This window comes from Macroventuria anomochaeta (genome assembly GCF_010093625.1).
Source record: "Macroventuria anomochaeta strain CBS 525.71 unplaced genomic scaffold BU25scaffold_7, whole genome shotgun sequence".
NCBI lineage: Eukaryota > Fungi > Ascomycota > Dothideomycetes > Pleosporales > Didymellaceae > Macroventuria > Macroventuria anomochaeta.
This window is the reverse complement of record NW_022985368.1, coordinates 541,171-566,269: the sequence shown is the minus strand read 5'-3', so window position 1 is coordinate 566,269 and position 25,099 is coordinate 541,171. Positions and strand designations below refer to the sequence as shown.

At 51.5% G+C, this 25,099-nt stretch overlaps 10 protein-coding genes across 10 annotated transcripts; 2 read left to right on the top strand and 8 right to left on the bottom strand.

Annotated features, from left to right (window-relative positions):
* Positions 1-90: 90 nt before the first annotated feature.
* On the bottom strand, positions 91-1,104 carry BU25DRAFT_484518 (uncharacterized protein). Its single transcript, XM_033711201.1, has 2 exons — positions 244-1,104; positions 91-182 (listed from the first exon to the last, which is right to left on the bottom strand). Exons 1-2 carry the CDS (start codon positions 732-734, stop codon positions 122-124), a joined length of 552 nt encoding a protein of 183 aa, XP_033564623.1. The 5' UTR covers positions 735-1,104; the 3' UTR covers positions 91-121.
* Positions 1,105-1,632: 528 nt separating this feature from the next.
* BU25DRAFT_335194 (uncharacterized protein) lies at positions 1,633-1,920 on the bottom strand (the record flags this gene model as incomplete). Its single annotated transcript, XM_033702578.1, has 1 exon — positions 1,633-1,920. A coding segment is annotated over one exon (288 nt), but the record flags the coding sequence as incomplete, so codon positions are not given.
* A 1,272-nt stretch (positions 1,921-3,192) lies between these two features.
* BU25DRAFT_446645 (transferase) lies at positions 3,193-4,741 on the bottom strand. The gene is made up of 4 exons (XM_033709501.1): positions 4,425-4,741; positions 3,993-4,356; positions 3,427-3,932; positions 3,193-3,375 (listed from the first exon to the last, which is right to left on the bottom strand). Exons 1-4 carry the CDS (start codon positions 4,437-4,439, stop codon positions 3,295-3,297), a joined length of 966 nt encoding a protein of 321 aa, XP_033564621.1. The 5' UTR covers positions 4,440-4,741; the 3' UTR covers positions 3,193-3,294.
* Positions 4,742-5,367: 626 nt separating this feature from the next.
* Positions 5,368-6,800, bottom strand: BU25DRAFT_257655 (uncharacterized protein). Its single transcript, XM_033701687.1, has 4 exons — positions 6,480-6,800; positions 6,273-6,384; positions 6,049-6,223; positions 5,368-5,993 (listed from the first exon to the last, which is right to left on the bottom strand). Exons 1-4 carry the CDS (start codon positions 6,636-6,638, stop codon positions 5,471-5,473), a joined length of 969 nt encoding a protein of 322 aa, XP_033564620.1. The 5' UTR covers positions 6,639-6,800; the 3' UTR covers positions 5,368-5,470.
* A 437-nt stretch (positions 6,801-7,237) lies between these two features.
* Positions 7,238-8,894, bottom strand: BU25DRAFT_335070 (PAF-acetylhydrolase family member; the record flags this gene model as incomplete). Its single annotated transcript, XM_033702568.1, has 4 exons — positions 7,238-7,465; positions 7,517-7,575; positions 7,627-8,084; positions 8,137-8,894. 4 exons carry the CDS (start codon positions 8,892-8,894, stop codon positions 7,238-7,240), a joined length of 1,503 nt encoding a protein of 500 aa, XP_033564619.1.
* A 244-nt stretch (positions 8,895-9,138) lies between these two features.
* On the top strand, positions 9,139-9,876 carry BU25DRAFT_257765 (uncharacterized protein). Its single transcript, XM_033701689.1, has 2 exons — positions 9,139-9,733; positions 9,805-9,876. The coding sequence occupies exon 1, from the start codon at positions 9,241-9,243 to the stop codon at positions 9,643-9,645; it is 405 nt and encodes a 134-aa protein (XP_033564618.1). The 5' UTR covers positions 9,139-9,240; the 3' UTR covers positions 9,646-9,733; positions 9,805-9,876.
* An 836-nt stretch (positions 9,877-10,712) lies between these two features.
* Positions 10,713-13,033, bottom strand: BU25DRAFT_456161 (uncharacterized protein; the record flags this gene model as incomplete). The annotated part of the gene is made up of 2 exons (XM_033709996.1): positions 10,713-12,676; positions 12,727-13,033. The coding sequence occupies 2 exons, from the start codon at positions 13,031-13,033 to the stop codon at positions 10,713-10,715; spliced, it is 2,271 nt and encodes a 756-aa protein (XP_033564617.1).
* Positions 13,034-20,143: 7,110 nt separating this feature from the next.
* On the bottom strand, positions 20,144-20,722 carry BU25DRAFT_408365 (uncharacterized protein). The gene is made up of 3 exons (XM_033705798.1): positions 20,667-20,722; positions 20,500-20,595; positions 20,144-20,443 (listed from the first exon to the last, which is right to left on the bottom strand). Exons 2-3 carry the CDS (start codon positions 20,586-20,588, stop codon positions 20,284-20,286), a joined length of 249 nt encoding a protein of 82 aa, XP_033564616.1. The 5' UTR covers positions 20,589-20,595; positions 20,667-20,722; the 3' UTR covers positions 20,144-20,283.
* Positions 20,723-20,835: 113 nt separating this feature from the next.
* BU25DRAFT_387613 (CAF1-domain-containing protein) lies at positions 20,836-22,708 on the top strand (the record flags this gene model as incomplete). Its single annotated transcript, XM_033704442.1, has 2 exons — positions 20,836-21,497; positions 21,671-22,708. The coding sequence occupies exons 1-2, from the start codon at positions 21,030-21,032 to the stop codon at positions 22,706-22,708; spliced, it is 1,506 nt and encodes a 501-aa protein (XP_033564615.1). The 5' UTR covers positions 20,836-21,029.
* A 375-nt stretch (positions 22,709-23,083) lies between these two features.
* On the bottom strand, positions 23,084-24,748 carry BU25DRAFT_257616 (ribosome production factor 1). Its single transcript, XM_033701686.1, has 2 exons — positions 24,704-24,748; positions 23,084-24,652 (listed from the first exon to the last, which is right to left on the bottom strand). The coding sequence occupies exon 2, from the start codon at positions 24,633-24,635 to the stop codon at positions 23,460-23,462; it is 1,176 nt and encodes a 391-aa protein (XP_033564614.1). The 5' UTR covers positions 24,636-24,652; positions 24,704-24,748; the 3' UTR covers positions 23,084-23,459.
* Between the last annotated feature and the right edge of the window lie 351 nt (positions 24,749-25,099).

Sequence of the window (25,099 nt, the reverse complement as noted above, 5' to 3'; positions counted from 1 at the left end):
GTGGAAACACAGACTGATGTGTACTTAGGAGCTACGAACCAGGAAATCAACCAAGCTGAAGAGAACGATAGTCCAAAAGAGGACGCGCTAGTAAGCACTCTGTTGAGCTTTAACCCTGACTCTACGGGGAGCCATTTTGAATCGCCCATGTTACGAACCTTCTAGGCGACGGGTTGCATTTCCTGTTGATGGGCTTTAGTTCTTGTACAAAATGGCAAATACAGGCGGGTAAAGATAACATACATAGTACCCTGAGCTGGATAGACCTGCGGTATGGCTGTCGCCGGAGTGGCAAGTTTCACTTTGAACATAGACATCGTGGATCGGACCAGATCCTCCAAATCGAACGTACCAACGTCTATGCAATCGGCGATAGAAGGGTCAGGGAAGTTGTGTCTGTCGATGTAGATGTGACATGTCCCGCTGCTCGCTAACTCGATCCAACGAGAGGCACTTCCGCCATACCCATCGGTGAGGCACCAGTGACCTCCAGAGGAATATTGGCTATGGACGCCACTAACAAGGTCGGTGCAGTCCTGACTGCTCATAAGGCTCATGAAACCAGTGCTTGTTTGCTTGAAAGTGCTGGCGCCACATGCGTCTCCACTAAATTGGTCGGGTGAAAGGGATGGGATATTAACACGTTTCTCTAGATTGGAACTAGGCACCAGGGAGTCGTGTACGTGAAAGGTTATGCTTCTTCCTTCTGATGTGGTGACCTCGTGACGGACCATGTTGACAGACCTACCAATATCGATTGGTGATTGTGCTGGGAGGGAGAAAACTGTCAGAGTTCAGTGAAGAACTGTACGCAAAGGGAAGAATTCGAAGATTGTACTGAGGTTGTATTGGGTGAAGCTACAAACAGTATATATAGGTGAGTAGCTGTAAACAACGCTAGTGTGACATGGCAGTCACTCTCATGACAGGTGAGGTACGACAGGCAGGAGCACCCCAAACCGTGACAAAAACAGTAGGCAAAGCTGCCATAATAAGGATAGTTGCCGAGGTTTTCATAGTGTATATTTGCGTGTGTGAGAAGAGTAGATAGTAGGAGTTTGTTATAGGGGAAGATATGTAATAAAGTGAGTTGATTAATACAACGTGTTCTACTTCTTTGCAGTAGTACATATATTCTTAGGGAATCTACTAATATAAGCTAATAGGAAGCCTTGTATTGGCAGAAAGAGCTAAGTTTGATTACTCTTATTTTTAGAACACCAAGAACAGAGAAGTGCTAGGTAAATAAGTACGAAAAACAAGCTAACACTAAGGCCTAAACTGAATAAGCACTAAGCTAAGATAAGTACCAAACCTCGACAGGCATTAAAACAGGACAAGCACTAAACAAGACAAGCAAGACAAGCACTAAACAAGACAAGCACTAAATGTTAAACACGTTGCTCTCACTTGCTCCGCCTTGCAACCAATTGTACAAATCATTAATCTAAGGTTAATTGTGGTTAGAACAGTACATATAGTGGCCTTCCAAAGTCAATAGAATGTCATCCAGCTTCAGATCACGGTAAATGACGCAGTTTTGGTGGAGATACTTCAACGCCAAGCAGACTCAGCCGCGTAGAACTCGGTGCGCTACGGTAGTGCCGGATTGTCCTGTCTGGATGTGAAACATCAAATCACCACCGCTGATGTCCTCATCACGGAAAAAATCTTGGTCTCGGTCCGAAAACAAGCGTGCAGGTTATACAAGAAGGAATGACAATCCTTGGTTGCAATTAAGAAAATGCGCTTCTCATAATGTGTGCTCTTAACCTTGTCGTTCTCGATAATAAACTCCTTCTCAAGCACCTTGATTGCATAAAGTTGCTTAGTGGTCTTAGTCTCTGCCAACACGGCCTTACCAAAGTTATCCTTGCCGTCCTTGGCAAGGAATGTGATGTGGCTGAGCTCAATCCGGCGTCAAGCGCCTGCGGGATTGACTGTAGGCGCTAGCTTCTACTCTTCCACGACTTGGTTGGTGACATTATATGGGGACTGTTGCTGGTTTTGCGCAGCAGATAGTCCGAAAAAAGATGTACGCGGAGGCTGCTCGTACGAGTCTGAGGCTGATTGCTGCTATTCTGCGACACTGCGTCCTAATGATTTGGTGTGAACGCAAAGCTTGGGGTTTGAGCGGTGGTTGCAGATTCAAACTACCCACAGAGAATGCTCTCATGATTGCTGCCAAACGTGGAGACGAAAACATCGTATAGCTTTTGTTCGATGCTGGCGAAGATCCCAACGAGGAATCCACCTTTATCATCACTGATAAAGACAACAACCAGCACGTGCACACAGCTACTCTTCTGATGATTGCAGTATACTCCGGGATCAAGGACTACGTTGGCGAAGAACGCAGCACAGCCGTCTCACAGAGAATGATCAACGCGGGTGAAGATGTATTGCCGATGGTGACGCTTCATGCAAGGTCATAGTGTGCTTTGTCTATATCGACGGATCTACTCCGGAAGCGTTCGAGAAATGCACCAGCAGTGTGACAAAACTGCTACTCGAGAACAACGCAGATCTCAGCAGGCCACTGACCTCCACTCCCAACATGGTTCACTTCTCTCACACCCAAGCTTACTTTGGAGACTCTGGTAAATGGACTGTACAGCCGCTGGTCACGAGAAGTCCCATAAACAATATGAATGGAAATGGAAATGGAATGCAGCCAAACTTCAAACCCCCCACAAAACATTACTACTGAGCAGCGTTCTCATTGCGCACAAGGAAGGAGTTCGACAGTTGCTCGAGAGCGAAGTAGAAGTCAATACCATGAATATACCTAGAGCAAGCGAACTCTTCGCAGCAGCTTGTTGGACTTACCTGAGGTGGATAGAATGTATCAAAATTATCCACATGTTATTGGACGGCATGCTACAGGTTGGAGGAGCGGACGACAACATTTTCGATAGTATTCTGAACGGCCGCACACTACAAGAGTCGATAGAGCGGTTTCTGAAGTCTGAGCAATGCGAGGACAGGACGGCGAAAGTGAGAGCACAGGTGCAAGAGCGCCGCGCAAGCTTCCGAGCGAAAATCGAGAGGAGACAGCAAGTGTGAAGCAGGTGACAAAGAAATTCTGTAGCGCACTCAAGTGCGCTTTCATGAGCGTTGTATCAATGCAGCAGATGGTGTATTTGATGTGCAACCGGATCGCCGCTCAGCCGCAATGATCTACGGGGTGAGCTCAGAATGTAAGTCGTCCAAAGTAGAAAGCCATCCCAATATCGAGATTACCACTAGTATATGCTGTTCCAAACGATATTTTCCCGTCAACCTACTCCGTAACTATAGAGGCATGATGTGCGGTAATGGCCCAGCAGGTACAACCCCGTTGCCTACCGTCACCGATGCATAACCTCGTTTGATCTGCTATGATTAGTTCTTAGTCTACCCAACAAAAGGAAATCACACACTTACCACTTCGAATTGAGTGCTCTTCTTGAACGCTCCACCAGCTGTCTCTGGACCCTCGTCCCAGTACAGACGTCTCAGCCATGCATGTAGTCGGGGGTAGTCCATTCGAATCATCTTGATGTTGCATTTGAAGAGCGCATAGTACGCGACGTCAAAACGGATGAGTGTGGTGTAAAGGCGGATGTCAGCTTCGGTGATGTGCTGCCCGAACAGATACGGATGTTGCCCTTGCTCTGAGAGATGGTTTTCCAATCGGTCCAGCGAATGAAAGAGCCTGGTGATGTGCTCATCATATGCGGCCTGCGACGTGGCAAAGCCGATCTTGTAGACTCCGTTGTTCACAGTATCATAGACCCAGGAATTGAGCTTGTCGATTTCGCTTTGCAGGTGGTCAGGGATAAGAGCAGCTGGTCCTTTGTTGGCTTCGCGTCTCTCAGGCGGCAGTAGCTGATCGAAGGCACTGATAAATATACGTATGATATCTGCACTCTCGTTGTTAACGATGGTACCTGCACACCGTCAGCTGAATCCAACTCTAGTCACATCTCTGAGGGTGTACAAAGACCGACCTCGCTGCTTATCCCACAGCACAGGAATAGTGATTCTCCCTGTATAGCTCGGGTTCGCTTTTAAGTATAGCTCCTTCAGCCATCGGACGCCGTAGATCGGGTCGGATTCTGGGCCGCGATGCCCAGAGAAATACCAGCCATGTATCGGATCTCTGGCGTCCACCTCAACGACCTGTATGACGTCTCCCAAGCCTTTCAAGGCCAGGGCAATCACTGCGCGATGAGCCCACGGACAGACTGCGTTGACGTATAGCACATATCGATCTTTCTCCGCAGGGAAGTGTTCTGATGGTATCGTGTTCCGGAACTTTGAAGGCATGCCACCGCAAGGGTTCTTCGAGTGAAGAGGTTGGCTGGAATGAAACTGCAATCACAACATCAGTATAATGTGACCTTTTCAATAAGAGCACCAGAACTTCATGTAGGACTTACCTTAGAAGCGGTCATGTTGGGCGGTGCGAGACCTAGTTAAGATACCTCTGCAGCACGAGGTTTAAAAACATACACCTGCGGGATGTGAGAGCACTGCACATTGTGCGTGGGAGATGGAGATGCTGGGCTTCGCTGGACAAAATGCGAAATACGTGATTACAAAACAGCAGCAATTGAGCAAGGATGATTACAATGATTAGTATGGACTACTGCCGGATTCGGTTTGCGCCCGGTCGCTTTCCCAATCTGATGTATACTTGAACAGTCGTCTGATGAAGATACAAATCAAGACCAATCTTGAAAAGAGACGTTCCGATGGCACCAGGATCTCTTGGGACACAATGATGAGAGGCGAGGTCACGATGGCTGTTTGTCGATCACCGCCGCGGGGGAGCAGGGGAGGAGCCAAGGCTCGTTTCGTTAGTGCATTAGACAGTTTTTGATCTGGCTCCTCTCCCTTTCCCTCTGCACGAGCAGTCGGTATTGCTTAACTCACAGGCTCACAAGATCAGAGCTGTCCACGATTCGGGAGCAACAAGTTCTCATACTAGTCTCTTCGATCTACGAGACATCGCCGCGTTGTACAATTTTCGAACGGAAGTATGTTACCGCACTCGGGATTACTGAACACTTGATACCTTGTCGAGACATCCTTGTGCACCTCTCGGCAAACTTATGTTTAATATCAAATCCGCGGGAAAGAAGTCGTTTCTATCTTCATCATCACAGTGGAGACTGCAGGAAAGTGCAGCTAACCTGCAAGAAATGCCCAGGCACGACATAACTCTCTTGAGAATGTCGGTAGAAGCATGCTTCGCACATTACATCACATTGAAGTGATGAGCACCTCTAAGTGGCCAGTTCTTTGGAGAGCAAGCGAAACTCTGCTTGATACTTACATCGCTAAAAGCGCAAGACAAACGGCGTCTAGAAAGTAAAGGCTGACCAGACCCTGGAGGATAATTCTATGCTTACAGAAACGCTCAAACACGATCTCTCCATCGTCAAACTGGACGGCAGTACGACCGCTCTTCCTCAAGCTCGCCTTATACGTTGTTTGCCCCACTGAAGCTATATCCACTCCCACCGTGTGAAGCACGACTAGGCGCCCTGTCACCTGAACCGACACTTGCGCCTAAATTCGCGTCCGTCTCGCGCCGGTACTCTTCATACCCACCACCAAGTGTATACCCTCCAGGCGAAAGCGCATCTGTGCCATACGCATTCGTGCTGTTCCTGTAATCCGCATAGCCCGTCGGTCTGTCATACGGCTCGCCGTTCCGATCCTCACCCCAGCTCAGCGGCCGGCCTGGATGTCTGCCCTGATCTGTCTCCGTTGAGTGCAAGAGCGCATACTCGTCTTCCTCCTGGTTGCCGCCGCGCTCGGTGTGTCTATCGTCGTCGTCGGAGTCATGGGTCTCGATCTCAGTGGACCAGGCGTTGTCTTTGCTGTTGTCGCCGCTTGCGTAGTAGGGGTTCTCTTCTTTGGATTCGTAGGGGAGGACGCCTTCGCGGAGGAACTTGTGCATGTAGTAGCCAGAGATGGCGCTCGTCAGGGCGAAGAAGATACTATGATGTACTGTCAGTTCTGCGGTATGGTAGTAGGTAAGTATGGAGTGCTTACAAGACCATGACGCCAATACCGACCGCGCCTTTGCTGATATTGCACATGGCTTCACTACCATACTTGAAAGTGGTGCAGTTGCGGTCATTGTCGCCGATGTTCTTTTCTTTGGCGCCTTCTTTGATGCCTGTCGAATTCCACATTGCGACCGCAATAAAAGCTGCAAACCACAATACTGCCTCCCTGTCAGCCTTGTACCATCCGCAGGCTGGTTGTATGCGTACTTGTGTAGAGCAAGTCGACTGCAAGAAAACCGTATGCGTTCGCGAACTTCTTAGTTCGACTCCACATGGGCACCATAACGAGGTATATGATCGCTGGTATTGACAGAAAGCACTGCGAAGCCGTGTCAGCCTTGCCCTCCTTGTAACGTGCAATCTGCAGCACTCTCTCCACTTTAGTGCATTCACACCGTGTGTTCCTGCACCTACCATAGCGAAAAAGTACTTAGTAGGACCGCCAATGGTCCCATCCTTCGTCATGACAGCAATCGTAAGGCATCCTGCTATGAAGATGAATACGACCTGCAAGAAGTGTAACGAGATCTTGCACTTCTGGATATAGCTCTGTGTTATCCGCCCAATAGGCATATTTGCGTCTGGGTCCCTCTCGAGGGCGCTCGAGGTGCGTTGTTATGGACAATGGGCGAAAAGGTGCTGTGTTTACGCGGCTCAGCCCTACGGAAACCTTCGGCTCGGTCGGAGGAGATACGGTGTCGCAGTCGGCGTAGCAGGTAGTTTGAGAGGGGTTTTTGAGGACGTTAAAATTCGCAGGGGGTAATAGAGCCCTCAGCGAGGGTGGGAAAAAGGCAGGACTGCTCAGGAGTGCGTGTCTGATATTGCAGCTGAAGGAGAGTCGCGGCGCACTCAGCCTCACTACGGTTAGCTCACGCCTCCCCGCGCAACGGCAAGGGTCATGCACGCTATCGATAATTTTAGAACCATGTTGGTCAACAGTTTAGGCGCTTTGTGGCCTAGACAGCAAATTGTATCTTGGATTGAAGATTTCGTCATGGTGAAGGTCGGTCTTTTGGTTCTTGTCTTGGAGATATATTGCTGTTGTGTTGAAGGGCGTGGGCTCTTTCGCGCTCTCCACTTGCATGTTACGGCTGTGTCACAGAGGCTTTCATCGCAGTGCGCCTTGAGTGCGCCTTGTCAGGCTCCAGTATACATTCACTAGGCTTGCGTATTTACTGAAACTTTGGCTTGGGCACAACGTGGACTTCCCAGTCTGCGCCAAACTGTCCCTTCGCTTTTCCGCGCTTGTCAGCATCTGCCAACGGTCCTGCTGAGCTGGTGACGTCGCTCGCAAGGATACCCATCTTCTCGCCCGTTTTAAGGTACTTCAAGAAGTGGACCGACGCGTCAATGTATTCGCGCAGTGCAATTCTCGAGTTCAATGTGGTTCCAGTGACCAGCTGCATATGATCAGTACAGTGACATTGCAACGAAGATGTTCAGGTACTTACTCTCATGATCCAGGGCACGATCAGAGGTGCATCGGTGCAAGATGGATGGGCGGTGCCGGCTGTATATAGTCAGATCATTATTTTTGCAAAGAGCTGTGCTTGCAACTTACTCAAGGTCATCATCCAACCGCCCTTAACGTTCTCAACAATCCTCTTCACGACGTCAAAATGCCAACCTTGTCCGTAGAACTCGGTCTGCTTCTCAGTCCACTCTCCACTCTGCATGACCAATAGAGGAACGTTGATGTCCTTGTTCAAGGGTCCTGAACCTTTGCCAGGGTCCAGTGCAATACCTCCATTGAGGTTAAGATCTTTGGGTCCGGCAGACTTCAGAGCCTGCAAGACACCAGTTGCGCCATAGGAATGACCAGCAATCGTAACAGCTGACATGTCGAGGCGATTCTTAAAGCCAGGAAGAGCCTCACGAGGAGAGTCGGGCTTCAGGTTGACAACGGGGGCGTCTCCATCATTGAGTTGCGCGAAGAGCTTGACCGTCTCTGCAATCTCAGCTTCGCGGAAAGCGAGCTGGGCTTCCTTGAGGTCCAGGTCGGTCATCGGTGGGTCAGACCTAAACGTCGTCAGCTTATGATACTACTACTGTGGTGAAAATATGGACTCACACAAGATCCTTAAGTTTCATGTGCCAGACGCTCCTCTCTGTCTCATTAGGATAGTGAACGATGGTACCAGGCCCACTCCCATCGCGATGCTCGACTGCCGCTATAAGGTAGCCGTGACTGGCGATACTACCCAGGTAGTGCGAGTAGCTTTGGCTCATACCAGCCATACCGTGCGTGAAGACAACACAAGGAAGTGTACCAAACTTCTCATCTCTCTTCAGCTCAGTGTGCTCCTGTTCGGCCGCTTCCAAGATCTTGCCGAAGCCACCAGCACCTGCGCCCTCCTCGACAAGCACCTTCTCTGAGCCAGAAAGAATCGGTGCATCAACGACACCTGGGATGACGGTCGAAGAACCAAGTGCCCATAGGGCGAAGGTGAAGACAGGACTCAAGAATGATACACCAGCGAGGCGTGCGTACCCTTGACCAATCAAAGAAGCAGGTTGTGGAAGCCACGGACGCGCCCATGGTCGTTGCGAAGGAGGAGCATTGGGTAGAGAGGAAGGGTAGTATAGTGTGACAGCCAAAGTCGATAGCTCAAAGGCATTCTTTCCCGTATTTTTCAACGTTGCTTCGCGAATAATCCTTTTGGTCACTTTTGTTTCGACGTCCAAGATGCCGACCTCGTGTGGACCTGTGTAAGGAGGTAGTGGTGAGGTGATTGGCGTTAACCCAATTACGAATATCCAGAAAAGTACAGATGCGGATGTGAAGAAGAGGATGCGCCGCGGCGTCAGGCGGCTAAGACCGAAAACCATGACGATTGTTCCAAACTTGCAGTACAGCAGAAAAGGCGGAAGACCCGGATAAGATATGGAAGATCAACGCAGGGTGTCGCGATGGAACTGCCTGGTTGTGAGGGTCTGGAGATGCGTAGGAAAAACGTTTTGAGGTCAGGATGACCGGTGTGGCTTCGATTATGCCGTGGAGGCAAGATGAATGGCAGCCGCGATGGGTGGTGAGCGATGACGTAGCCGTGCAAGAATCCGGCAATCGCAAACGGTCGTTGGGTGTCCCCGACACGCGGGCAAATGCAACCATCGACCTTCCACAACAAAAACATTCGAACCACAAACACTAACTCTTGGGTTCTCGAGTGATCGAATGCTACAATTACGACATGAAGTCACCGCAGAATTGTTATGTAAAATAGGGAGCATTGCAGCAGGTGGACGTTACGGCAATTTTGTCGGTGGCTTCAGCAGCACGCAGATGCCCTGCGTTGGTGTATCCTTCGGTATCGATAGGAGTCTGACCATGCTCAGCATACGAGAACAAAGCTATACGCAGAAATCTCGGAACCTGCGTGTCGATGTATGGCTCATTGCGTCTGGTGGTCGTACTGTGACCCTTGAACGGATGACGATAGCCTTCGAACTGCGACAAACAGGCATCAGATATTGTTCGCTACAAAGATTTGCGTACGAAGGCGGAGAAAGACATAGGGCGGGAAGATCTCGTCATAGAGCTCAGAGAACTGTCGAGATGAAGGCGTTCGCAGCTCGTTGAGACTTCCCAGACTTAGTTGAGCGTTTGTGGCGTCCATGGACATGGTATGCCTGACGAACACCGGAGAGTGTACAACGGTACATTACATGTGAGGACATTACCACTCCAGTCGACTCTGTTAGTATTCATCTGACGCGACCACGTTACGCGCTGTTCCAGTATCTCTCAAACAAAAGCAAACCCACGTTTCACAGCATCTCAATTGCCGTCCCGCTCCCCTGCCGACGATCGACCCTTCCATCTCCCTTCCCTACCGCGCATCTCCACAAAACAAAAGCAACCACCTCAGCCCTACACTCCCCGTTTCCGTGAAACAGTTTCACAGCATCCTCCTCAGCCAGGCTCGCTCATCAATTCGGCGCCACTAACGCAACGATCGGACACCAGCAATCTATATCCTTGTCGCAGTCCAGAAGGGCCATCTGGATAATCGTGCGAACATCGTAAGACCCTGTCTCGCGCAGGTACCTTGTGGTGGAGTCCTAGGGCTTAGCGCCGATGGTAAAAGATGTTTTGTTGGGCAGCACGGTTCGATGGGGCTGAATGATCTGGGTTTGCTGCATGCAAGATGGATCAGGAAACGTTGTTGGTGATGTGTTGTGATATTCTTAGGTAGTTGTTCTCTACAGTTATTTCCATCGCCTCTGGTGAACACCATGTACCTAGAGACGCCAACTCAGTATGCTTTCCTACACCTTTGACAAAGGAGATATGGCCCAAGGCAACGCTGACAAAAGGCGCGAACGCCTGGTACTAGTACATTGCGTACAAGGCACAATATGCAACACCTTGAAGGCAATGTACGTGACGGATAAGAAACTAGAGAACAGAGTTTATTAATAACGAGAGTTGATGCGCCAGCCAGTCCCGTCTTTTTTGATCCGTTGTGAAAGACGCCAAATGTGAGACGCGCTAAAATTGGAGCTCATGGCACGTCGTGAGTATGTACAGTGAAATGTATGGGTCGTGCAAACATGTCAAGGCATGGTCCGGCCATGCTTTGAGGAGCCGCCAGGGCGCGGAGGAGTATGGACAAGGCGTAGTACAGTGCCAGTAGGGGAGTTGTGCTAGTTGGTAATGCGAGGAGAAAACGAGGGTGGTGTGGGGAAGAGATGCAAAAATTCCTCCCCGTTGTTGTAGCTGATGGTCGCCGCTCGGCTGCGAGGCTTCGCATTTCCGGCCGAGGTGAGCAGCTGAGCTGCGCCGTCTGACAGGGCCTGCTTATGAGAGTGCTTGTTGCGCTGGTAGCTCTGGTTATCAGACAGGTCTTGCGCTGGGGTGAAGAAGGTTTGGTCTGCTGAGAGACGCGATGGTCCTGGAGGGGTGACATCGTCATCCTCCTCATTGTCACTGCCGAATGCCTCTAGTGATGCGACCTGCTCTGAGAGCTTGTCGACGACAAGACTAAAGTTCTGTCGAGTGTGACGTGAGTGGACAAGCTCTGGAAGACTTCCAGCAGAGCTTGCCGAGCGTCGGACTGGGGAGCTCCATAGACCGGAGCTTTGGGCAGACGACATCAGGCTGCTGTCATACGAACTTCGGCGGCTGAAGCGGGCGCGACTGCTGCGGGTTGAGCTCGTGGCGCTTTCATCTAGGTCCATGATAGAAAAGTGGCAGTCAGAACCATCATACTCCTTCAGGATATCTTCATACGAGGTCTCTGCTGCTTCCTTATAGACCTGAGGAAGCAGAAGCGATGGGCTCAAAATAAATCCTTCGGACTCATGGAAAGGTGTTTGCAATCCCGTTCCTGCTGTAGAAGCTGATGCCGCAGATGTGGAACCTAAGTCTGGAACGCTGTCGTTGCTCGGAGGCAGGTGCAACGAGGGAAATGGCAGTTGCAATTGGAATGTCGGCTTACTGCTGGTAGAAGGATGCACCGGCTCGGAGGCCTGCCGCACCAGAAGCCTTTCCTTATTAACTGCTCGTGTCAGGGCATGGTGTCGATCAGCGAAACTCTCATCCTCAGACACACAGTCCCAGTCGTTGTCGCAATCAGCTTCCAGGGCGTGCTCATAGATATAGTCGACGTCCTCTTCCCATGACTCTTCAATAGCACGCCAAGTGTTCGACTTGCGACGGGTCACCGTTGGTCTTGGGATAGGGCTCTCACGTACCAAGCTGGGCGAGCCTAGAGTCTCTGACGTCTGTGAGCTAGGCCGAGCAGTCAAGTTTCTCAAATTGGAAGACTTTGGTGAAGCGCGTGAATTGCCCCTCGGTCGAGTCCTTACACCTGGTGAGCGCTGGCTGTTAAAAGAGAATGACTCCAAGAAGGGTGACTTGGGAGATGTTGGAGTTCTCAGCCGTGGCGGTTGGGGCGCAGGTCTGGGGCTGACGAAACGCTCTGGCTCTTCTGCAACATCCTCGAGACTGGGGCTGAACGGTGGCGTCATAGCCTGAATTGCAGAGTCGTCCGGTGTTGTAACAGCGTTGCCGACGAGCATGGAGTCTTCATCTATTCCTGGAAGCTGATCCGTTGGCGCTGTAGCTGACAGGGTGAATGCATCCCATATTCCTGAATGTCTCTTTGAACGAGCGGCCGGTGATACGGCTGAAATCTGTTTCAATGGCCCTTCCTCAGGTATGTTATGAACGGATGATGTTGGTAAGAGGGACGAGGTTCTTGTGGATGCAATGACGGAGGATGAGTGTTGGTGGGCACGAAGATTTACACCGGGTTGCGAGAAGCTTTCCACGGACCGGGTCAGTCGAAGCCCTGGTCGAGATGGTGATGAGCCAGTATAAGATTCTGATTGTTGCCAGTTTCTTAGAATTGGGCTTTGGGACGGTGACTTAGGACCAACGATCGTAGCCGAGCCTGGCTCGAATGTCGTCAAGTTCTCGGTCGATATGTTGCGAGAGCTGACAGCTCCTTGTGTTCCCGAAGCAGACATTTGTGCAGCACGTTCGGCCCACCCAGCAACCAACACGGATCCGGGGGTTTGTTCTAGCGCTGCTACCTGACATCGGTCGGCATGTGTCAGGTGCTGGAAGTCGAAAGGACTCGAGATGCGGTTCTTGAGCTCGTGTTCTACATAACAAATTAGTGCTTGATCTACAAAGCGGTGTTGTGATACTCACGTAACATCTCAGACTCATTAGTGCCCTTTCGTTTTCGCAGGAACGATGCTCGTTTCCTCCCAGCATCTGCCTCCTGGTAGTCGTCGAATTCTACGCCACTTCCAATTGATTCGCTCAACCTTTTACCCATCTTTCCACGAAACATTGACCTCCTTGGGCCGCCGTGGTCAAGACGGCTGTGGCTGCCAACATGACGAAGTGCAGGTGGGGAACCAGGAGAGACGTGGTCGTATGCAGCCATGTCCGCATGACCAGATGATATGATCGAAGAAGCTGTAGAAGTAGCGGTGTTACTTCTCGAGCGCATGTTGAAGACGGAACTTCGTTTGCTTGACGCAGCTCTTCGACGCCGTTCTGGCGAATGCATGCCTTCAGTGTGAACCGAGTCTAAGCATTGCGATGCTGTTATCGAGTCGGGGACTGATGTCAGACTTGGACACTCTGCTAAAGGTGAGTCAACAGACGATTGTCTGGAGCGCGAGAGGGTCTCGTTCTTATGGAACGCAAACATCGCTTAGAAATTAGGATAAAGCCCGACAACGGTCCATTAATAGTCGAGCAATGCTGGACTTGTACGAGCAAGACCCCACAAACGGTCGGTGATGGTGCCAATATCAGCGGACCATGAAGGAACCACAGAATCCGGGGAGACCTTTCGCGAACGGAATGCCGGCTGGAAATAGGGGAGGCACGTATACGGATTGATGGTCTGGTCGACGTATTAATGGTCTATGCCAACAGCCATCGAGGATGAAGCTTGCAAGAATAGAGACTAGGTATAATAGGAGGAAAAGACAATACGAATGATGTGTGTAAACAAGAACTGGAAGGATTGGCAAGCAAGCCGTAGTTGGAAGCAGTGAACTCGAAAGCAGTATATGCGCACCTCTTAAGATAGTTGAGTCCACCACCAAAGGAAGCAATGAGCAGCACGAGGACCTGATCACAGACCTTCAGACGATGCACTGGCGAAGAGGTACAGCTCAAGGGGGATATCGCTTGTAATCCAAGTTTTAAGACAAGGGTACGCTGCTATGGTGAGATCGACTTGTTGTTTGACTGTAAGTGTTGGAGTAGGGTCGTGTAAGGAATGTATGAGGCCCAAAAGACCTGGTACAGATCGGAGTGATAACGTGGTATTCCTCGTAGTAGGTACCAAGGGGCGGACTGGAAGTCAATGTAAATTCCTCCAATATTGGCACTGCGCATGAGGCTTTTGGGGCCGGTGAACCACTAGCAAAGGTAGGGATGGCCTGAGTATGTAAGTACATAGCGGGCGTACACAACAGCGGAGAGCATGTGGAGAACGATGGATAGTGCTCAGTGCGCTGCGCCGAGGTGCTTAGTGACATTCAGAACAAGCAGGGACAGGGGATGCTGCACGCAAAAAGGTCATGGATGTGAACTGCGTAAAAGCGGCATCTAGACAGCTGTTAGTGGCTGGGAGCAACGAATGCAGGGGTGACGAAGACGGGGGAACCTAGAGCTCACCGTTCCGCAAGCCACTGAGCATTAGACCGGAGAGCCTGCAGCCCGACAGGTCGGCTGGGACGCAACATAGCATTGCAGGGGAGAAATTTGGTGGTGATGATTGGCTTGCGTTGTGAATAAACGGGTAAATAGCGCTGCAGCAAGCCCGCTGGGACCACCGCGAGGCCCGCTTAACAGAGACACTGAGCATCAATCTGGTCAATGCCGGCCGATGTTGTTGTGCAACCGCAAAGGATTCGATAGCAGGGTTCTCGTCAATGACCCTGAAGTGAACAGAGCGAGCTATTGATGCTGTGCACCTGCCCCTTTGCAGCGTCGATCTCACAGCGCGTGGAACAGAGAGGTCGGCAAATGCAACGCTCCAGCGAAAGTGCGTGCGGCGAACATCGTGTTGTTTTGTTGGTGTTTTTTGTTGCGTGTGTCTAGCTTGGCCGGGTTCGCATTTTCATTTGGGTGCACGTACCTGCAGGGGACCTTGATGTAGGCCAGGGTCGGCCTGATGAACGCGCTTCATGCATCAGCCCGCAGCCTCGCAGCAGAATGCCGTCTCGAGGCCAGCTCCGTCCCTTTGACCAAAGTGAGCTTGAAGACCGTAGGCACCTAGGTAAGGCCTCCATAAGAGACAATGATGTGCACAATGTCTTCCCATGTCTTCAAAGCTCGTCCATACTCGCAAGACAGAACAGAAATGCCGTGACGATCAGATAGCACGCGTTGAGGGGGTTTCTTCTTCGGGCGTAGGGTACCGGTCCAGCCACAACGATCTTCACATCACGGATGAGAGATGAAACAACCGAAGAGGGCCCTATGGTCGGCGACGACGTGTCGATTGAGCAGTGCTGCCCCGCCTTGCTCACACATCTCAATCTACGTTGTGGACCGATCGAGTTGTGAACAGTCGTTGTTAGGCTTCATAAGGACCATGGGCCTGACGTGCGGCCTCAAACGCTGGATGGCTTTCAAACATGTTTCAAAGCGTCAACCAAGCCGCCACTGTCAGAGCCGTTGGATCATCACGGCCTGCCAATCTCGGGCTCACTTGCCGACAAACTGACAGGCAGATACAGAAGCGCAGCACTGGGAGCACAGCGAGGATGCATTCTGAACTCGCCATGCTCACGAGGACTGTTGACGTTGCAGTCAAGCCCCCCTGAGCCCATGCCGTGGCACGCGGTCGAAGCTGTAGGGACTTTCGTCAGCCGCCGTGTAACAACGACAAGTAGCTGGTTGTGTCTATTGTGGGATGCGCGCTTATGTTGCGGTGAGCTCGCCAGTCCTTCTCATTGTTGGAGCGTAGATGAGGCCTCTGACTTTCAGGACTTGCTCAGGGGAAAGTATCGTGCGCAGGTTGATACATCCGCAACAGTGCCGAACAAGCACACCAACATGACTTTGTCGGGTGAGGCGTTCAGTGAAACGAACCAACGTAGTACAGTGCTGATAACAGCTCATCTGTGTATCCAGGCGTCTCTGCACTGCAACGAAGGGCAATCGAAGGGTCATTTTGCACAGTTGCCTCGTATCGATGGCTTTCACGATCATCCAAGTGTTTGTGAACAAGTGAGCACGAGACACTCTCCACTCAGCAGGGCTCTTCCGCGAGCCTGGTCCAGAGGGCTGAAGGTCAAAGGACGCATGGAGACCGGCCGACAATAGATCTAGCGTTGACGTGTGCTGATTCGCCAATTGATCTTTGTGTGCGAGGAGTAAGCCCGGCGGTCGGAACTGCTGCAGAACCACAAGGGAATGGCACAGTAATGACGTCGAATATTGATCATCAAGCAGGAGCTCTACTTTTTGTCGCCTCGCTCTTCTGCAGGTACACGAACGCAATACTCGGCAACCGCAAAGATGACGATTACAATAGGTTCTCCCCTGGTTCCTGCAGCGAGGGCGCTGACTGCATCGGCACGACTTTCTCCGTACATCCACTTCTGCTGGAGCCCCACGTCTTGTCCATCCCATCTGCGGGCTGCATCAGCCAATGTTGGCGGTGCATTTCTGGTTCTCGGATGACGTCTACTCACAAAACGAACGCGCTACTATACGGCAGCCTCCTCAACGGGCCCTCCAGTACCAAAAAAAGACCTCAACCCACACTCGTGGGAACAGTTTTCTGCTCCCTAACGTGCATGGCAATCCATGTGCTTGCGTACACTGATGCGGACCGGCTGCATCGAAAAAACTCTGCTGTGTCCAATTGCTTCGGACTCAGCTCAGCTCCATGCCGCCCTCCTCGCCATGCCGTGAACACGAGTACGACAAGGCCATGCACCCTAGCGACCTCTGGGACGCTGTGCTTACTTCTGGGCTACAGTCGAAGCATTCCACCGCACTCGTATTTTGGTGCCTGACTTCGTTCAACTCTCCGAACGGTGCGCCTACCGCTGGTGTAACAATTTTGTCGGTTGTACCTGCATATTCCCTTCTGGACTCTGGATGCCAAATGTGCCTAAACCGTAGCCCGATATGCCAGGCTTTGGGGCTGCACTTCACGCTGCCCCGCCCTCACTTGCCAGAACTCAATGCTGCCCCAATACAGTCAACGAGCATAGACGAGAACCTTTGGGACTTTGACTTGCGTCCATACTACAGACATGGACTAACAGCACAGGTCATCTCCAGCTCCACGAGGCTGTAGCTACATATGCCCTCGTGGCGCGCGAGCTCTGCTCGAACCCACTCGCATGCCAGGTCCTGCATGTTGATGAGCCAAATGCCAAATGCAGCAGTCAGCTTTAGACTTCACTGCGCGAGTATGCAGCTTAGTCTTTCTCTGCCTCTCCTTGATATTATTTTGAAGTCAACATCTTAAAGTTTATGGACGCTCTTCTCCGTTCGTTCCCCACAGTCATGGCCAGCCTTACGCCACCAGGTCTCCGTCCACTTTGGCATCTATTAAGCTGCACTGTGGCAATTGTGACGATCTTGGCAAGGCCTTCATTGCGTTCTCAAATCTTCAATGTTCGAAGTTAGCCAATCTGATAGCTTCAGGCTAAGCACGAAGACAGATTGACTTTGGCTATATCGGCCGTTCACGCAGGTAAGATGTAGCTTCGCGGGCCACAGACCGCTTGCGCGAACGTTTCAAGGACATCCTAGCCTTCGAGCAGCATGCAAAATGAGCTGATCAAGCCAGTTCTCACTTAAGGAGTGGCCGTTCTCCCATCTTGGCTGTCAACGGACGCGCTTCCCGCCTCTTTCAAGTGGTTGAGAAGGGCTCTGCAGATTCTCCACAACTAAAGTCATACCTGACGATCTGTCTAGCATGCGGCTGTTTCTGTTGATTCAATGGTACGCTTGCACGCTTGAAGGTATCGAATTCGATCTTTCCAGATTGTGGAGATCGCGCAACTGAGCTCCTATACTCCGACTACGCACGATTGGTCCCAACGAGGGTAGGAGCATAACGAACTACCGACAGCCGTTATTTCGGAAATCAGAGTTTCGATGGTTCAAACCGAGCGAACGAGACCGCGAACGAGCACGGGAGCTAAACTCTACAATCTTGAACCGAGGCTCCATATCCGCGGGAGCTGAACACCACATTGTTCACCATCATCCATACACCAGCACTTTGCCATCCAAGCGATACACTCTATGTACTTCGAACTTTACCTACATGCATACTGATCGGAGACCCGTCCGCTGCAGCTATTTATCGAGTTCTGCAGCAGCAGACTTTGGAACGCAGTGGAGTCAACTTACGCAGGAAGCATCAAAGTTCTCGTGACCTTGCAATTTGGGTTTTTGGGAGTTTAATCGTTAATCAATACCTTCAGTTGACACTTCGTTTGGTAATGACCCATAAATCTCGAAGGAACCATTGTCCATGAGTCAGTTGGGACTACAACCGACCAGGGGCCTCTCCAGGGTCTTATCACAACCAAAATTCGACGCGGGAACAGACCCTGATGAACGTCCATTGACGTAGAAGCCACTTTGGGGGGTTCATGTCACGGTTTTCTTGTGAGTTCGTAGGGTACCTATCTTCGGGGTGAGCATCTGGCACATTGAGCATATGCGTTCAGCTTGCAAGGCTATTAAAATTTCACACGTCAATTTCATCTCAAGGGCACATGACCGTACTGTCATTACGCCTTCACATAGTTGCTATTACTATCCAGTACAACTAGTCACACTTCAATTTGAGTCCCGCAAGTTCGAGTTCAATCGCAAACATTTCTGCATTTCTCACCACAGCTTATCCCCTCTAACCTCAAAGCCTTGAATCAATCCACCTTCCCATCTCTCCAATCTCATCTCCACAACCTCAATCGCCTCATGTCACTCAGCCCATCCCATGTTCCAATCTCATCAGCCTTGCAGATCGGCAACATCTGCCTTACCTCAACAGGAAGTTCACAAGGCATCGCGGCTCACGGCACGCGCACCATCTCACCACGGGTTCTTGTACGGTTCGAGCACGTTGACGGGCTGGCATTCGGGCCGGTGGACAAGGATTCCGATCCTCTTACTGAGGATCACTAGCCGCCAACAAGGCTACAGGCCGTTGCTGCAGGTAAAAATGCAAGATGGATCACAAAGATGACAGGTCGCTGTGGGGTGGTGAGTTGAAGTGGATGTTTGCACGGGTTTGCATGGGTTTGGTGTGGCGAAGTTATCTCTAGTACTGAGGATCTGGTCGGGCAGATTGGGGTGGGTTTGAGGGTCTAGAAAGGCAGGAACGGAGAACTACGATGTTTACGAGATGTAAGTGAGGCACGGTTGAGCCGCTGCTAGATTGTGGAGAGCCGACGCAGACAAGCGCGCTCTTGTGATTATGTTGGTGGAGACTGTCGTGGAAGAGTTTCCTGAGGCGAGTAACCACACGCAGGCGCTGCAGGCACCGGACTGTGCTGAGCCAAAGTGTTTTGTTTTCAAGTGAACGTACCATTTGCAGATGTGGCTCAAGCAAACACGCTTTCAACTCAACACGAACATTTGATTGATCCCAAGAGTGTCATACACCATATTGTTTTTAGGTCACAGGACTTGCAATGCCGACAAAGGATCAATCTGCAAATGGAAGTGTGCTAATTCATATCCTCACTACCAGTAACTACCCACCGTCACGCTCATTTGACATCTGAATATCATATGCATGCAAGATGCAACATTCTCGCTTGCTTTCAACAGTCGTCTTGCTCGAAGCCAAGCTTGTACCTGGGCGCCGTTGGTATGATCGAAGCATGAGTCCTCTGCCTGTCTGCTCTTTTGTGAGATGCTAAGAGGCACTCTGAGAAGCGCAGACATCTGCGCAATTCCAATAGTGTATTGAGACTTGGTACGACCATCCTAGTACAAATATTGAATCTACAACGTCATTCAGCATACTCTTTTAAGCTACTGTTGGGCTGTAGGGAGCATTGCATGTTGTGAAGTCAACGATCTGCAACCTGGAGTACTCATTAGCAAGATCTCTGCACACATCTGTCCCCATGCATCTGTCCAGCTTGCTCTCGGGAAAACCCACCAGCGTTGTTCGCACCTGCCAGGCTGTCCACTGATATGCTAACCCAGCGTCCTAGAACAATACTGAGATTGCTGAGGTGACAATACCTTGGGCTTGGGTACCACTTCTCTCAAAGTTGATATTGGCAAGAGTTGACACAAATTTTTGGCTTACACGAATAGAACCTGACCTTAGCGTAGGAATTCGTCCGGCGTTGTTCGCAATACCCTCGTATCACCCACCGCAATCATGTCGGAGCATTCGGTCCCATCTCGCATACCATGCTCAAACTAAGCTGTTCAAATATCATAACCAGTCAGCGACGCTTTCTAGTGGTCAGTTCAGGCGTGCAAACTCCCCATACTCCAAGATAAAAGCTCAGCAGGCCCTCAAGGCCCACGCTTTCCAGGTAAAGTAGGCCTCAGACAATCCAGCGAATCACATGAAGCCCAAGTGCGCTGACAAACGAGACTTGCTTTGATCGTGCTGTGTGGTATTCCATATTTACAGTCCTCACAGCGAGGGAAACTGAGTCAACCGGTACGCCCAGGTCTTGCATATCCTCCTCTCTCTCCTCTTTTCATGCCTATCTACCCGCGCAGCTACCCCGCTTAGTGGCCGTCCGCGCTGTGGTGCCCGTGCTCTTCCTTGAAGAAAAGCTGCTCAGCAACGAGGTATCCGGCGAATGCGACTGTCGCGATGCCGAGGCCGGGGAATGAGCCCTTGAAGCGGTTCCACCTGGAGAAGGGACCTGTGTATCGCCATTGCTCGCTGTGCAATTGTAAGTTTGCTATTTGGGAGCGCAATGAAGCAATTGAGAAGCGTACTATCGTGCCCATGGGTCGCCCTTTGTGCCGTTCTTCGCAGCGGCAGCGAACTTCTGCGGGTCGAAGCCGGTGATGTTGGGCTTTGCCATAATGGAGCTGCATCAGTTAGTAACGAGCGCACAGGCTGACTGATGTGCCAATTGGGACGTTGCATATGCAGCACTCACTATGAGGGCCTCATTGTGTGGGATATTGAGACGCAGCGTAGATCTGAAGACTGTCGTCGTGGAGCTGCTTGATGTCGCGGTTGCTCAACTCCATGTCTTGGCGCAGAGCTCGGACTGCAGGTGCGGCCACCACTCCCGCACTCGCTTTCATCTGCATCATACCCTCCGCATTCCAACACCTTTCGATTTGCCGACCACGATCAAATATCTACGACTCGCGCTGCCTACTGGACAAGCGCACCTGGTCGGTGCGACTATAAATCCAAGGTCATCTGCATCTTCCATCCCGGCTACCGCATGCCTATAGCCCTGCAACAGTATCGCACACGAGCTACCCAGCGGTAGCACCTTCCATATCGCACAATGGCACGCAACGGCGGCCGCTTTCCCGGCCACAACCTCTCCAATCCATTCGCTCACCTCTCCGCGCCGATACACCAACAACCCCAACTGCAACAGCAGCACCAGCAACAACAGAACATGCCACACCCCAGCTTCGGCGGAGTTAACCAGGCCCACAACATCAACCTTTTCGGTCAAAATCAACATAGTTTCCAATCGAACAACGCTGGTATTACTGGTGGCCTCGGTGGTGCTGGGTTAGGAGCAGCAGCTGGTTTAGGTGGGGTCAGTGGAGGGACAGGTCTGGACGGGCACGAGGCACGTATGCGCTTCGCTCACGGTGCTCAACTGCAGCAGGACGCAGTACGCGGCCAGGATGGCGCCAAAGGCCTTGCTGGGCAGCGGATACGAGACGTCTGGCGGTCGAACCTGCACCAAGAGATGGATCTGCTGCGCTCCTTGATCGATCAATACCCATACATCAGCATGGTTAGTACACCTTTTCGTACGATTCAGTTCTGTATTTCATTGTGCGCGGCGTATGTCTGACATACGTGGTTGAAGTGCACTATCAACGGCTTCAGGGAGTTTTGGGCCATGGGCTTGGTACTCCCTTTTGTTCTGCGATTCTCTGGTCATGATGACGCTCACACTTTTACTAGGACACAGAGTTCCCCGGTGTTGTCGCACGACCTATCGGCGACTTCAACTCGAAAGCTTCATACCACTACCAAACAGTGCGCTGCAACGTCGACCTCCTCAAGATCATCCAGCTCGGCGTCACACTATTCTCGATACAAGGCGAGATTCCTCCCGCACAGCTCGACTCGTCCACACTACAGTACCAGCCCAAGTCGTTACAGCGATATGCAAACAACATAGTCATGTGCCCGTGCACATGGAGCTTCAACTTCCAGTTCTCCCTCGAAGACGACATGTATAACGAGGAGTCTATTCAGATGCTGAAGAAGTCCGGCGCCGACTTTGAGAAGCACGCAACACAAGGCATTGACCCTCAAGAGTTCGGTTCACTCCTGATAACATCTGGCATGACGCTCTCAGAAGACGTCAACTGGATATCTTTCCACTCTGGCTACGACTTTGCATATTTGGTCAAGATGCTCAGCTCCAAGCCACTACCTGAGGACGAGGACTCATACCGCAAGCTCGTCGAGATCTTCTTCCCTCGCCTTCTCGATGTCAAATACCTCTGGCGACATGCGAATAACCTCGTCCGCCGCGGCATAATAGGCGCCAATGCGACCAACATTTTGAACAACTTGGGCACGAAATCAGGTCTTCAGGATCTCGCTGACGAGCTGGGTTGTCAACGCATTGGCAACTCGCACACCGCAGGCTCCGATGCCTGGCTCACCGGTACTGTCTTCTGGGAGCTGAAGAAGAAGATCTTCGATGGATTGATCCTTGACGAGATGAACGGGCAGATGTGGGGACTGACAGGTGTTGGACCACCAGCCAGCGCGACGGCACAAGCCGCCGTCCTTGCTGCACAAGGGCAGCAAAGCCTCACTGGTTTCCAAGGTCTTAACGGTGGCATGATGTTCCATCCTGGCAACGCAAGACACGGTGATGGACCCAGCACACCAACAAACCATCCAGCTGGTCTTGCAACAACACCAGGACCTACAGGCCATATGACTCCAGGTGGCAACTATGGAGGCTATGGCGGTAACAAATAGTTGCATTATGCCTGAGCTCCATACTGAACCATTGTATAGTACCATTTCCTCAAATGCCGTTTCCTCCGGTCCCTCCCCCATTCCCTCCACCCCCATGGATATACCCTCCTCCACGGGCGACCCCACCTCCACTGCGGCCGTCCGGTGCTCCGTGGCCTCTACCTCAAATTCGGCGGCAGCTCGTCCCTCCGCCTCCTAACCCTTGGCCATCCATTGCGGAAAGTCAGTCGATGCAGCCCTCGAGCGGTGGTGTCACACCTATGCGTGGATCTCGAGAAAGACGCAAGCCAGATCGTCAGCGCAGGCCGATGTCCCACTGATCGTTTTTTCTGGGATTTAGGAGTAGCCCCGATTACTGTTCAAGCATGCATTGTTTTTGGCGTTTTGACATTACTCCATTACTCAAGGCGTTGGAAACAGGTTGGCTGGGTCAGTGAGGATGTTGTGGGTGAGCAGCGTGTGGGTCTTGCATATTTAGTTTAGGCCATCACGATCCCTTGCGTAATAGCACTACGGCCTTGAGCCAATTCCTCGAGTCTTCGGCATCTTTCAGATTGGTGCAAGTCTTGAGACCAGACACGGTTCTTCTACATGTTGAAGCGCGTCCTTTGCTTCTCCATACGGCCCTTCCACTGCCATTCCTGGCCACTCTTGAACTGGATCCCGCGATCTATCCTTCGGAGCTTGAGGGTCATGCGAGGCCTGTCGTCACGTCAGCAATGGTCCAACATCCACTTTCAGGAATGCAGACTTACCCAATCTCCTGCATACCCACCTTCACATCCTCAACCCCCTTAAGCGGCTTCCCATCATTCCCCAGAATCGGCTTCTCCGTCTCCCGCTTATCGCGGAACACATACCGATGTCTCCTCACAAAGATATAATCGCGCTGATTATGCAGCGTTAAGACCTGTCTCCCCTCCAGTTCCGGGGCCGCAGGAAACAAGCCCTTGAACAAGTGCGCCGTCAGGATACCCAGCGGTGTCTTGAAGTTATTCAATATGAGTTCTGGGTAGTGCCCTGTGTCATTCGCGTGTCGAGGCAGCTTCTTCCCATCCACCCAATTCGTCACGCTGAAATGAAAGTGCGGTCCGTTAGGCAAGTGCACGATATCCAGTCCGTCGGGCTTCTTCTCGTGCTCGGCTTGCATAAGCACAACGACGGCGGTGTAGTCGCGCGCCGCGGCGAATTGCGAGATCTCGCGTATCGAGTATTTGTGTGCGTGGGCGTGTGCGGTGCGTCGGATATAGGTGCTGTTGGGGAAGAAGGAGGTCAGGGTGTCGGCTTCTTTGTGCAGGGAGGAGTTTATGGATGTGGTGACGAGGATCTTGGGTTCAGGTTGGGGGTCGAAGAGTTGGGGGAATTTCTGTTTGAGGAATTCGGGGGAGAGCTCCATGTTTGTGGCGGTTGTGGTTGCTATTGAGGGGTCGGGGGATGCGGCGCGCTTGTTGGAGGGCTTGGTGATTTCGGAGTCGTCGCTGGAGAAGGCGTCTTCGTTGTCAGAGTCCAGCATGGAGTCTGCATCCTCGTCGTCCTCGTCGTCCTCGTCCTCGTCTGCATCTGGCTCTTGGTCTCTCTTCTTGAGCTTGGCTAATACACCCTCCTCTTCATCCTTCTCAGCTGCTTCCTGGTCGAGTTTCCTCTTCTTCGCCAGTCGCTCCACATCTACCGCCCAACCCAGGACATCCTCATCGTCTCCTACTGGCTCGTCCCATACTCGCTTGTTATCGATAGTCTGGGGAACGTTGTTCTTGAGACGTTCTTCGCGCAGCGAGGCATCCTTGGTTTCCTCTCGTTTACGGCGATGTCGAAGATCACGCTTTTCTGCTTCTCTGGCCTTCTTTATGGAGAGATGTGCGGCTTGTCGGCGGAGCTTGTTCTTGGGCTTGAAGCCTGTAGCAGTAGTTGGGGACTTGGAGAACGCCATGTTGGGTGGTTGTACGCCTGTGAAACTTTGTCAGAGCTCTTTCCACATGTGTGCGACAACAGCCTTACCGTTACAGCTTCGTGGCTCAGAGTTGGGGTGTTGTGCTCAAAAAGTTGCCGACTGCAGATCGCGAACCTCCATGGCCGAACTTTTTTGTCGGCGAGGGTTTCTCCGCACCTCCGTGTTTGTTGCATTGCCGCCGGCGACTCATGCTCAGTTCGAAGAGTCACGAGCGATGATTCATCTGTGTATTATATATGAACTAGACGCTCTCTAGACCAATTGCTTCTCTCTGCAACGAGAGAGTCTCAAGTGTATGCAGGGCGTGTCGCGGCTGTTGCGCGCTAATACTCTATCTTCTTCACTGCGCAACTGCAGGCCCGTTTTTAGTACCCCGCCTTCCCTTGTTTATCCCACCAAGCCCGCCCGCAGCTTCTCTGCCACACCTACCCACTTCAAGTTCG

Bases quoted from the DNA above. Each gene is read 5' to 3' on its own strand.
- BU25DRAFT_484518 (XM_033711201.1), bottom strand. From the start codon at position 734: ATGGTCCGTCACGAGGTCACCACATCAGAAGGAAGAAGCATAACCTTT. The intron at 183-243 runs GTATGTTATCTT...GCCCATCAACAG, and splicing joins TATCCAGCTCAGGGTACTAT to GAAATGCAACCCGTCGCCTA.
- BU25DRAFT_446645 (XM_033709501.1), bottom strand. The intron at 3,933-3,992 runs GTCGGTCTTTGT...GACGGTGTGCAG, and splicing joins GCTGTGGGATAAGCAGCGAG to GTACCATCGTTAACAACGAG. The intron at 3,376-3,426 runs GTAAGTGTGTGA...TAATCATAGCAG, and splicing joins AGAGCACTCAATTCGAAGTG to ATCAAACGAGGTTATGCATC.
- BU25DRAFT_257655 (XM_033701687.1), bottom strand. From the start codon at position 6,638: ATGCCTATTGGGCGGATAACACAGAGCTATATCCAGAAGTGCAAGATC. The intron at 6,385-6,479 runs GTAGGTGCAGGA...ACGGCTTCGCAG, and splicing joins CTAAGTACTTTTTCGCTATG to TGCTTTCTGTCAATACCAGC. The intron at 6,224-6,272 runs GTACGCATACAA...ACAGGGAGGCAG, and splicing joins AGTCGACTTGCTCTACACAA to TATTGTGGTTTGCAGCTTTT.
- BU25DRAFT_257765 (XM_033701689.1), top strand. From the start codon at position 9,241: ATGCTACAATTACGACATGAAGTCACCGCAGAATTGTTATGTAAAATA.
- BU25DRAFT_408365 (XM_033705798.1), bottom strand. From the start codon at position 20,588: ATGGCAAAGCCCAACATCACCGGCTTCGACCCGCAGAAGTTCGCTGCC. The intron at 20,444-20,499 runs GTACGCTTCTCA...ACAATTGCACAG, and splicing joins GGCGACCCATGGGCACGATA to CGAGCAATGGCGATACACAG.
- BU25DRAFT_257616 (XM_033701686.1), bottom strand. From the start codon at position 24,635: ATGGCGTTCTCCAAGTCCCCAACTACTGCTACAGGCTTCAAGCCCAAG.